This window comes from Rhinopithecus roxellana, chromosome 6, assembly GCF_007565055.1.
Source record: "Rhinopithecus roxellana isolate Shanxi Qingling chromosome 6, ASM756505v1, whole genome shotgun sequence".
NCBI classification, from domain to species: Eukaryota; Metazoa; Chordata; class Mammalia; order Primates; family Cercopithecidae; genus Rhinopithecus; species Rhinopithecus roxellana.
Window position 1 is genome coordinate 4,024,664 of NC_044554.1, and position 11,735 is coordinate 4,036,398.

Sequence of the window (11,735 nt, forward strand, 5' to 3'; positions counted from 1 at the left end):
TGAAGGCACTGATGGAGCTCCCCCAAGTTTGCAGTGTCCCCGGAGGCCCAGCCTCTGCCGCCCACTCCCGCCAGGGTGCAGCTCTGCCTCTCACCAGGCTCCGCACCGCGTGGTCTGCACTCCTGCCTCCCCCCTTTCCCGCGCCTCTCTCCAAGGCCTTCTGGGCCAGGGCATGGGCGGGGGAGAAAGCTGAGAGCTCAGCCTCTGGGAAACCCGGAGCCTGCCAGGGCACATGAGCTGTGAACATGGCCCCAAGGCCATGTGGGTTGTCCCAGAATTAACAAAGGCTTCCCAGCCCCTCCAGCAGCTGGGTGTGGAGGACTCAGTTCTACCAACAGGAACAGAAATGAACAAAATGTCAACAGAAGCCTTGCTGCTTTCGGTTCTGGGGGCTTTCCCCGAGGGGTAGTGGATTCCTGGCTTCTCCATTTCCTTCCTCTCTCCAGTCTGCTGCTGGGACACAGAAGCCCCGTCCCACAGTGTGAGCACAAGGTCACACCATGCCTTCTCCTCCACCCTCCGCATGCCCGCAGCCCTTCTTTCTATTTGTTTGGAAAGGAGAGCTGCAGGGGCCGTCCGGACAGGCTGGGATGTGTAGCCTCTGACCAGAAGCCAGAAACAGGCCCGTCCAGGGAGGGGTAAAGGGAAGGGGATTGAACTGAGCCAGTGGCTGAGTATACATTCTCAACATGCTACAGGAGCAGTCACCAATATTCACGAGAGGAGACACACGCGTGTGCAAAACAGCTGCTTGCCCCTTCATGAGTCCCATGTGCAAAAGTGGTGGTGTTATCACAGTCCGAGGGTGGAGTTTCTGGCCCTCTGAGGTCTAAAGGTGATGCAGCAGACACAAAAACCCTCCCTGCGCATCCTCCGCAGCCTGTCCAGAACCAGCCTGTGGCAGGAAAGGAGGGGCGGCATCAGGCGGGTGGTTGGTGCCAGCGGTGGAGTCTTCTGGAGGAGCCAGTTCCTATTAGGCCCCCGGGAAGAAATCTTAATGGCATTAGCAGAAGTGGGGGTGTAACAAGGTGCTTCTGACCCCTATCCTATCAAGGTCAAGAACTCAGATCTCAAGGTTAGCCTGGGCATCCCTGGCCTTCTTGCCCTGTGCTCTGCCCCCAAAGCCCAGGCCAAGAACAGCTTTGACCAGCTCCATGCCTGCTCACCTTTGGTTGAGTTTTGGCTGAAGCAGAGCCCTGGGAGAAGAGAGGAGGGAGGGAGACAGAGGCCAGGTTGGAGAGGTCCTCTTGGGCTGGCCACATCTTCAGCAGAAGGCCTCTGATGCTCCCTCTCTCCCCAGCCCACTGTGCAGGAGGCTGTCTCACTCTGACTTCCAGACATTTTCTCATCCTCTGTCCCCAGGACGCCGGCTCCTTCACTAGCTCTACTCCTTCTCAAATTCCACTGCCTTCAGGCTGCCCTCTGACCCTGCAGGCGCCTGACCAGTGCCCTAAGGGTGGTAGAGGGGGAGCGGGAGGGGTGTGAGTCAGAGGACACACTAAGGCAAAGCCGGCACCCAAGCCTGGGCATCCACCTCCTGCCAGGCATTCATTGGCTGGTGTGAGGAGCCATCAAATTAACCTTGGGCAAAACCATTTTGTTTTGGGGGCTTCTGCTCCTCACAGCCAAATGTAATCCTAACAAACACACCTTCAACGAGATGACAGCTTCTAAATTACAGCTTCCTGCTTCTCTTTCTCTGGGGTAACAGGCACTGTACGGAGCCCGTGGATTCACAGTGGCCAAAAAATTACTTTGAGATGTAAGATAAGCAACAAGTATAAAATGCTTCTGTATAACGTGGCTGGTGGAAATGAGTCTCTTCTGAGCCCCGGAGACGCCTGCCCACCACGCTGCATTTCTCAGCACTCTCTGTGGGTTCCAGAGACGCCTGCCCACCACGCTGCATTTCTCAGCACTCTCTGTGGGTTCCAGAGACGCCTGCCCACCACGCTGCATTTCTCAGCACTCTCTGTGGGTTCCAGAGACGCCTGCCCACCACGCTGCATTTCTCAGCACTCTCTGTGGGTTCCAGAGACGCCTGCCCACCACGCTGCATTTCTCAGCACTCTCTGTGGGTTCCAGAGACGCCTGCCCACCACGCTGCATTTCTCAGCACTCTCTGTGGGTTCCAGAGACGCCTGCCCACCACGCTGCATTTCTCAGCACTCTCTGTGGGTTCCAGGGACATGGAGAAAACCAGGGGCCCTTGGCCTTGGCACCACAGCAGACCAAGCTGACAGGGAATCCGATCTGCTAAAACCACCAAACATGCTGTCGACCCGAGCACACAGCCAACCACAGGCTGCGAGGACCACCACGCAACAGGTGAAGCTCATAGCCAAGCCCAAATAGATGTGAAGGAAAGGGAAATGCTGAGATGTCAGAAACAAAGACAGAACTCAAAACCCGGGCAGTGGCTGGGCGCAGTGCCTGACGCCTGTAATCCCCAGACACCTGCGGGTGTGTGACAGACACAACAGAGCTGACCAAGCTCCAGCTTTCTGGAAGGAGACTGAGAAAGGGAGGTCCAATGGGAAGAGCAGAGAGGCCTAGGATGTGCCCCAGTGAACTTGCTTCTGAACGCCTGGGCCACCCTGAGCTGCACGTGTGTGGGTCTGACCCTAAGCAACGTGCCACAAATGTAGAACTATGGAACAGACCCCACCCAGAGCCCAGACCATCCACCAGGTGGTACACACACAGAACTGACCCAGATAGCACTGCAAAGGCTTTTAAAATGGAGCTGACTAGGCCGGGCATGGTGGCTCACGCCTGTAATCCCAGCACTTTGGGAGGCTGAGGAGGGTGGATCACAAGGTCAACAGATTGAGACCATCCTGGCCAACATGGTGAAACCCTGTCTCTACTAAAAATACAAAAATTAGTTGGGCATGGTGGTGCATGCCTGTAGTCCCAGTTACTCCAGAGGCTGAGGCAGGAGAATCACTTGAACCCAGAAGGTGAAGGTTGCAGAGAGATAAGAGATCTGTGCAACTACACCACTGCACTCCAGCCTGGACAACAGAGCAAGACTCTGTCTCAAAAAAAAAAATGGAGCTGACTTTGAAACTGTAACAACAGAAGGTTGGTTAGAACTTGCATTCTGAGCCCAGTTAGTTTGGTTGTACAATTGGTTGTAAATCAAAAATATTCACATTCTTCATAAGATATAAACAAAACTCAGAGTTTTATAATATAATATTCAAAATGCCCAGCATATAATCCAAAATTATTTGGCATACAAATACCCGGGCAACAGGAAAATCTCCATGCACATGGGAAAACAGACATCAGCCCTGAGATGGCGCAGATATTGGGATTATCTGATAAAGACTTCCAAGGAGTTATTGCAAAAATATTCCAAGAAGTAGGAGTGAACACTTTTGAGAAATATGGGAAAGAAATACATGACATAAAGATTTTAGAACCGAAGAAATACAGTAACCAAAATTTTAAAACTCAATGGATAGGTTCCCTAGCAAAATAAAGGTGACAGAGGAGAGATCTACGAACTTAAAGATCAGTAGAAAGTATTCAATCTGAATGACAAAGAAGAAAAGATTGAAGAAATAAATAAACAGAGCCTCAGGGACCTGTGGGACCATAGCAAAATGTCTAAGATTTGTGTCACTGGAATCCAAGTAGGGGAGCATGATGGTGAATTTTAGGTGTCAGTTTGGCTTGGCCATGACACCCAGATATTTGGTCAAACATGCCTGAATTTGGCTGGGAAGGTATTTTTTTAATGAGATTAACATTTAAGTGAATAGATTTTGAGTAAAATAGATGACACTCCATAATGTGAGTAGCCTTCATTTAATTTGTTAAAGGCCTTAAGGAAAAGACTGACGTCCCTCAAAGAAGGGGAGTTCTGCAAGCTGACAGCCTTTGAACTTGAACCAAGATGCCAGTTCTTTCCTGGGCCTGCCAGCCTCCTCTGCAGATTTGGACTTGCCAACCTCCACAGTGAAAAACAGTGCAATAAAGAGAACAATATTTGGACTGGGCGCAATGGCTCACACCTGTAATCCCAGCACTTTGGGAGGCCGAGGCGGGTGGATCATGAGGTTAGAAGATCAAGACCATCCTGGCTAACACAGTGAAACCTCGTCTCTATTAAAAATACAAAAAAATTAGCTGGGCGTGGTGGTGGGGGCCTGTAGTCCCAGCTACTCAGGAGGCTGAGACAGGAGAATGGCGTGAACCAGGGAGGTGGAGGTTGCAGTGAGCCGAGATTGCGCCACTGTACTCCATTCTGGGTGACAGAGCAAGACTCCATCTCAAAATATATATATATATATATATATATATATATATATATATATATATATATTTGAAGAAATAACAGCAAAAGAAATTCCAAATCTGGTAAAAGACATAAACCCACAAATTCAAGAATCTGAGCAAACACCCCAAGCAACATAAACCCAAAGAAAGCCTTACCCAGACACATCATAATAAAACGACCAAAACTTGAGGGCAAAGGAAAATTCTTTAAAGTAGTTTGAGAAATGGAGGCATTACTCATTAGGGAACAACTGTTCAAAAGACTGCAGATTTCTCCTCAGAAACAATGAAGTCCAGAAGGACATGGAACGACATTTTTAAGCTGCTAAAATAAAATAACTGTCAACCCAGAATTCTATCTCCAATGAAAAGAGCCTTCAGGAACAAAGTGAAATAAGGATATTCTCAACTGAAGGAAAAGAGGATTGCTTTCCGGCAGACTTCTTCTAAAAGATGGCTAAGGGAAGTTCTTCAGTCAGAGGCAAAATGAAATCAGAAGAAAACACAGTGTCAGGAATGACAAAAGAGCAACAGAAATGGAAACTGTCTGGGTAAAAAGAACAGACCCCTATTCCTCTCTTGCATGCTTTAAAACACGTGTCACAATTTAAGCAAAAATGATGACATCATCACTGAGTTTTTTGGTGAATGTGGATTTGGTCCAGAGACAACAGAGAGGGAGTCCCTCTTCCAGACCAGCAGCTGGAGGAGACCCACAGACCCACTCTTCAGTGAAACAAGCATAACTGGTGAAATTTATTTTTGAAACAAATTTTAAAGTTCTAGAACGTAAGGGCATACAGCATGTGAAGAAACAGGCATTCCAGGAAATCATGAGAGCCTGGCACTGAGCCCCAGCCTGCAGCCTCACTCCCCTCTGCAGCTCAGTGTGATAAAAACCCTATTCCTAGAGGGCCAGCCCAGGCACGGGCTCCCTCTCCCCCAGCACGGGCTCCCTCTCCCCAGGCAAGGGCTCCTTCTCCTACAGAGGCTGCCATCTCCCAAGAAGGATGTTACCAGCACCTCCCATCCCTCCCAGCCACGTATTGCAGAGGTTCACAAATCCAGGCAAGTGCCTTTGAAGCATCCTTGAGAGAGGGCAGAGGGACATTCCCCTGCTTTGCCCTCGGGGCAGACTGGAAGCCTCTGCAACCCAGGTGAGAGGATAGACACATTCAAGGCTTCCTCTCTCCTCAGTAAACTTCGTCCCTACAAATGTGTCCACAGCCTCTCCTCCTGGACTTTCCTCCCAGTTGCCACCAGGATCTGTACTGTTTGTGCACACCCTTGCTGGAGGAGACACAGAAGGTTCTAGCCACTCAGAGCCTCAAAGAGTGAATTCCAGTAGCACAAACACAGGGCAGTTTTGGCTGTGAGAGAAATGTATTAGTCCTGGTTTGCTCTTGAGAAAGACATGTCTCATGTCTCTGCTGCTGCAGAGATCCTTCTCGGCCAACAACAATCCAGCCCATCCTGGAAGTGGACAAGTTCTGCCCAAAATGCTTGCTTGGCAGGAAATGCCTAGAGTTGTTGTTTTTTAGGGTTTTTTAATGTATAAAGCAAGTCGCATGGGAGATACCACAGAAGGCAGAAACAAAACAAGAAATTATTCGGCCGGGCGCGGTGGCTCAAGCCTGTAATCCCAGCACTTTGGGAGGCCGAGACAGGCGGATCACTGAGGTCAGGAGATCGAGACCATCCTGGCTAATACGGTGAAACCCCGTCTCTACTAAAAATACAAAAAAACTAGCCGGGCGACGAGGCGGGCGCCTGTAGTCCCAGCTACTCGGGAGGCTGAGGCAGGAGAATGGCGTGAACCCGGGAGGTGGAGCTTGCAGTGAGCTGAGATCCGGCCACTGCACTCCAGCCTGGGCGACAGAGCCAGACTCCGTCTCAAAAAAAAAAAAAAAAAAAAAAAAAAAAAAAAACAAGAAATTAAGAAGAGGGCAAAGCAGCAGCGTGAGCTCTGAGGTGCGGACAGCGGCCACTGCAGGGTGGCGGCGAGGCAAGGTTGAGACCTCAGAAGTGGTAGAGAGAGAGCCAGGCTCGAAAAGGCAGAAGTCAGAGCAGACCTGCAGTTTGTCTGCAACAGAATGCACTCCTGTTGCCCCTCAGCGGTGGGGTCCCCCACGGCCCGGGGATGGATGCACTTCCTGGGTGCACAGCTGGAGCTCCTCCCACTCTGGGTCCAAGTCCTGGCCCTGGAGCAATGGGGACGGAGCGGCATCATCACCCATTCTGTGCCGCACCCTCAACAACACCCCACCGCTTACACAAGGGCAGCTTCAGCGATGCGGGGGCTGGGGGCAGGGACACTCGGCTTGTTGAGAACGCCAGGTTCCTTCCCAACCAGGGTGGGTGGGCACAGCGGGTTGGCAGCAGTTGCTTGAAGGAGCCACATTAAAAGCTGACTGAACTGGAGCGTCAGCTGCACCCACCCTCCTTCAACCACTTGGTCTAATGTTAGTCCTGAAAAGGAGTGCAGGAAGATGGTTTAAAAACCCGGCTTCCCTGTGGTCTGAGGTCTGCAGTGCTTTCAGACGCTCTGCACGGCATCTGCCCTTTGCTTCCAGATTTGAGTTTGTGTTCTGCACAGCCAGAAGCAGAGAGAAGATTCCAGATCTGAGTCTGTGTTCTGCACAGTCAGAAGCAGAGAGAAGATTCCAGATCTGAGTCTGTGTTCTGCAGAGCCAGAAGCAGCGAGAAGCGTATGTGATTTCCCCAAGTAACAAACTGCAGGTAAATACTCACACAGAGGCACCAGCACAGCTCTGCAGCTTTGCCTGTAAAATGCTGGCTAACTTCCCACTGGCCGAGCAGCTCCACGGGCACGTCCAAGGCCCTGTGCCTCCATATCCATCCCAGACCGACCCCTGCTGCTCCGAGAGGCAGAGGCTGCAGGCCGCTAGGTGTGAGCCCGTCCCCAGTGTCTGGCAGGGACCTTGGACGAGTGCCTTCTCCTCTCTGTGTTTTCGTTTCCTCATCTGTTAAATGGAAATGGGATGTTGGATATTGGGAGATTCAATAAAACACGTAAGTGTCAGGCCCAGCCCGTTGCTTGCCCGCAGGTCCTGCTCCCAACACCTCAGCAACACCCGCCACGGACTCCCCACTGGAGTGCCGGACACACAGACACACCCAACCCAGGCCAGCGCCGGGGGCAGGTGTGTCCAGGGAGTGGAGCCAGCACCGGGCGTGGGTCTGTGCAAGGAGCGGAGCCAGCACCGGGCACGGATCTGTCCAGGGAGCGGAGCCAGGGCCAGTGTCCCCGGGAGAGCTGTGCATAGATCCATGGGCACACACGGAGCTCAGGCAGGCCTTGCTGAGGGCGTGTGCCCGGAGCAGAGTCACCTCAGGAATCAGAGTGTGCAGGTGACTGGCAGAAGATTGTGTGAAGAGAGTGACCTGGGCCGAGAGAAGCTGGCGTGGGGGACCGGGGCTGGGCACTGGGGTCCACTGTAGTGGCTGGCAGGTGGGCCTGGAGAGGGAAGCAGAGGCGGCCGGCACTCAAGAGGACCGGGCACCCACTCAGGAGTCCTGGGTTCACCCCGGAATCAACACACAGGGTCTTTCCAGAGTTGACCCCACCCCTGGCAACTGCTGAGCTGTGAACTGCACTGGCACAGAAGGTGGAATTAGGCGTCTCTGGCCCCTTGCCCAGGAAACGTTTGGACTTTGCGCTTCTCCTTTGCCTGGACACAGCTTCAACCTGAGCCCCTCCCATCCGCACACCCTACACCCTGGAGGAAGCTCACAGCACGGGGGACACCCTGGAGGGAGCTCACAGCACGGGGGACAGTGCGGACTGGCCAGCGGCCCCTTGCCCTTCCCCCAGGACAGCAAGTCCTTTCCAGACAAGCAGAGACCAGCACCAACACCCAGCCTCATTCTTGCACCCTGGGGGCTGGGAGAAGTGTGGACACAAACCCTCTGATGCTGGCATGTCCTTGGTCGGGGACGGAGGGCGGACAGGCGGGCGGGAGCAGAGCCTGCGCCCCCTACTCAGCACCTGTTAGCTCTGTGCCCTGTGGCTCTATCAGCGGCAGCGAGAACCTCCCAGGTCGGAGACCTTCCCCGGGACCCCAAAAGCTGAAGCTGCCGTGCTCAGTGCAGGGCATCGGGGGGTGGTAGGAGGCCCGACAGCGTCAGAGATTTCACCTCAGAGGGTCGCTCCCTGTGCGCCGCTAACCAGGCTCAGGCGTGTGAGTGGCCAGGCCTGAGGGTCCCACCCCTCCTGCATTTGCCCCCTCCTTCGATCAGAAATGCCAATAGGCGGTGAAGCTCCCGAAAGGCCCAGCTGATGCTGCAGAGTCTGCGGTGACGTTTCCAGGACATCAGCAACTCCTCCTTTATTAAGAAAACAACCCACTACCCTAGAAAGGCTTTGCTGAGGTCACAGGAAAGACACAGTCACTCTTCCTGGAAAAATCCACGCACCAAAGTCCGAGGTCTTATGGAGCCGCGCCAAGCCGCCAGTTCAGCGGCGGCCCCTGGGTCATTTCTCTCCCTGCCCACCGGGGTTACCTCTGCGGAGCCTGAACCCACGGTGAGTGAGGCTGGGCTGCCGGAGGACCTCAAATCAAGGCCCAGGGGTCCCTGCACTGAGTGGCTTGACTCAGGCACCGTCCCCATCATCCCAGTCCCCAGGTCACCTCATCCAGCCCCCCCCCAACCCATGTCCGAGAAACCTTTCACCCACGGCAGCCCCTCCCCACTCCAGCACCAAAACCCTCACGGGCATCTCCTGAGGGCCACTAGCAGGGCTGCCAGATCCAGTCCAGAAGCCCAGCTGACTGTGCACTTCCAGCCCACTGCCAGACAGCGTGGGTGTCTTGGGCCGTCCCCGAAGGGTGTGGGGTTAGAGAGCTGCCCCCATGTGAGAATGCGGGCACACCAAAGGTGAAGGATGGTCCTCACTGACCAGGGAATCAGCTCCAGGGTGGACCTGCCTCTCCCATGATGGTGATGGTGGCATCCACACGCCACCTGTTGAGGCACGAGCCCGCGGGGGATGACGAGGCAGGCTGGCCATGCCGGCAGACAGGTCCGAGGTGTGGACCCAGGGGGTGCGAGGAGGCTGCTGAGCCTCGGAGCCAGTGTTCCAGGAGAAGCTGTGGAGAGACATTCTCCAAGGGGACCCCGGAAAACGCTCCTGCTGCTGACACCTGCCCGGGCCATCCCCAGCCCCACACGGGCCCAGAACAGAAGGGAGGTCGGAGCCCGGGTCTCAAACCCTCATTATTTTATTTCCAATCAATCATGGACCAATGTTTTTGGCAAATGCAATCAAAGGCAGTTAGTTTTAAGTGAACACAGACTTGGAGGTTACAGCTGTGCCAAACCTACCCCAGTTTCTGTCCTGTCCCCCAGAGAAGCGGCCGTATGTGGTCACCTCCCACGCAAGGAGCAGCCGTGGGCGGCCCCGGGTGGCTTATTCAAGCATCTTACCCCTCTGGTTTCAGTAACACAGTCTGTGGACATGAGGTTTACATACCTCATTAGGGCTCCAAATTTGAGTATTATCTGAGTCTTTTAAATTTTTGCAAAGCTAGTGATTCTTCCAATCTTTGGCAAGATTGTGTTACATTGGCTTGAATGAAAACTTGCCTTGACTCAGGGAGAGAAGTCACAAGTGCGGTTAGTGTGGGCCTGAGTAACCCGCTTGCTCCCATGCCCCCAGCCTTGGAGGTCCTCCGGGGTGCGGGCCCCATTCCTCACGTTGACCAGCTCTGCGGTCTCTGTCAGTCCACAGCATCATGGACGTGTTTGTTACTGGGCTGGGAGTCAAAGCTGACACACGGCAGCAAGTGGAGGCGCCCTGGGAGGAAGACTCTGCAAAGTACCCAAGTCAAGGTGCTTCCTGGCATGGTCACCCATCACCCAGCTCCCAGGAGCCCCTGGAACAAAATCAACTTTCTTGTGCCCTCAGGGCTGCCTGCATTGAGGCCTTCCATGATTCTGCTTTGCTTTGGGTTAAGCGGAAAATGGGGGTCCCATTATGCAAAAACCAAAGCCTCCAACTACTCTGGCCTCACCCAAACACCACCCTGCCTCAGCAGATACCAGAGGTCGCTCACGACACCCACTTTACAGACAGATAACATGAGATGGGAGAAGGGAGAGGCAATGGTGGTAAACACGTGCATAGCACTGGGTATGGCTAGACCCTATTACAAAGGCTTTGCACAGAACACGACTTTCAACCCGCCAGCCACCCTGTGGGTGGGGCACTGTCTCAATCACGCTGTATCCTTGCCTTGATGGAAACAGTGTCATCTTTGAGGACAGCCCAGTCTCCTCCAGCAGGTCCCACTTCCTGTGTTAAAGCAACTGGAATCCACGGGCAGTGAGAAACAAGGAGTTCAGGCAGATCGGACCAAGTCAGTAGTCCTGTCTCCTGCTTAAAGCAGGCAGGGCAGCCTCGTGCCGCGGGGGGCAGGACCTCCAGCGCCTGCAGCCGGGGGCCTCACAAACCGCCCCTTCTCACAAGTCCCGTTTGTTTCCTTGACACGGAGGCAATCCACTCAGCTCTGCAGGTACCTCCAGGTTCCCAGGGCTCCAAAGATCGTGGGAAGAGCCTCTGGGTCATTGACAAACCATTCCAGCCTTTATGTGGATGTTTGCTTTCGTACATTTAACCCAAAATGGCCCAAAATGCAGGTTACCCTGCAGCCAGCCGGCTGAAGTATCAGTATGAAACCTTCCTCTTCCAAGCTCTGTCTCATCAACTCGGCCAAAAATACCCCTGGCCATTTCGGCCACAGACAGAAACGGACACTGCCTTACACAGCTGCCTCCATTGCTCCACGTGGCTTCTCTCCGCTTCTCTCCACCTAGACCGAGCGAGCGGCGTGACGCGGGTTCTGACTCCCCTCCCTCAGCAGTTACTCCCCGGTTAATGGATCTGACAAGCTTATATAGAATTAATAATGCATTAATAACTGCTACGATCTGGCAAACCAAACAGGCTGTTTTAATAACAGAATCAATAGTTCCTCGAAGTGACGCTTGTTTATTTTGCCACGTAGAGAAGCAGAGGCATGCGTGGCTTTATTTTTATCTTAGCTGGAGCTGTGATCCTCCCCTCACAGATGCACCAATTCCGTGTCCCGGTTGCATTTTCCTTGGCTTTTCTTGTTTGTTTGTCCATTTGTTTCCAGTAAAAGAAATGATATGGCATAAAACATATTTCTTAAAACATCATTTTCTTACACGCCTCGTCTGTATTCGATGTTCCAAAATAGAACACTTTCGCGTTAATCTAACACTTCACATTGTCAGCCTGGCGTGCAGTCATTCCGAGAACTGCAGAATTCCCTGGTGAGCTCTGCGGCTGCGGTTTTTCCATTTTACAGTGGGGGAGGCCAAGGTTGTGTCGACACACACAGCAGAGAGAAAGAAACTGGCTAAATAACTCCAGAAAGGGAAAGTCACCCCGTAGCACC

The 11,735-nt window shown here is 53.2% G+C and overlaps 1 protein-coding gene across 1 annotated transcript in view; it reads right to left on the bottom strand.

The window, feature by feature from the left end:
- LOC115898376 overlaps positions 1-11,520 on the bottom strand; it is a 34,776-nt gene extending 23,256 nt beyond the window's left edge. The window contains exons 1-2 of the mRNA XM_030933291.1: positions 9,212-11,520; positions 7,042-7,274 (exon numbers count right to left, since the gene is read on the bottom strand). Of these exons, the coding sequence (XP_030789151.1) occupies positions 7,042-7,274; positions 9,212-9,415 (437 nt within the window). The 5' untranslated portion in view covers positions 9,416-11,520. The remainder of the gene's footprint in view (positions 1-7,041; positions 7,275-9,211) is intronic.
- Positions 11,521-11,735: the final 215 nt, after the last annotated feature.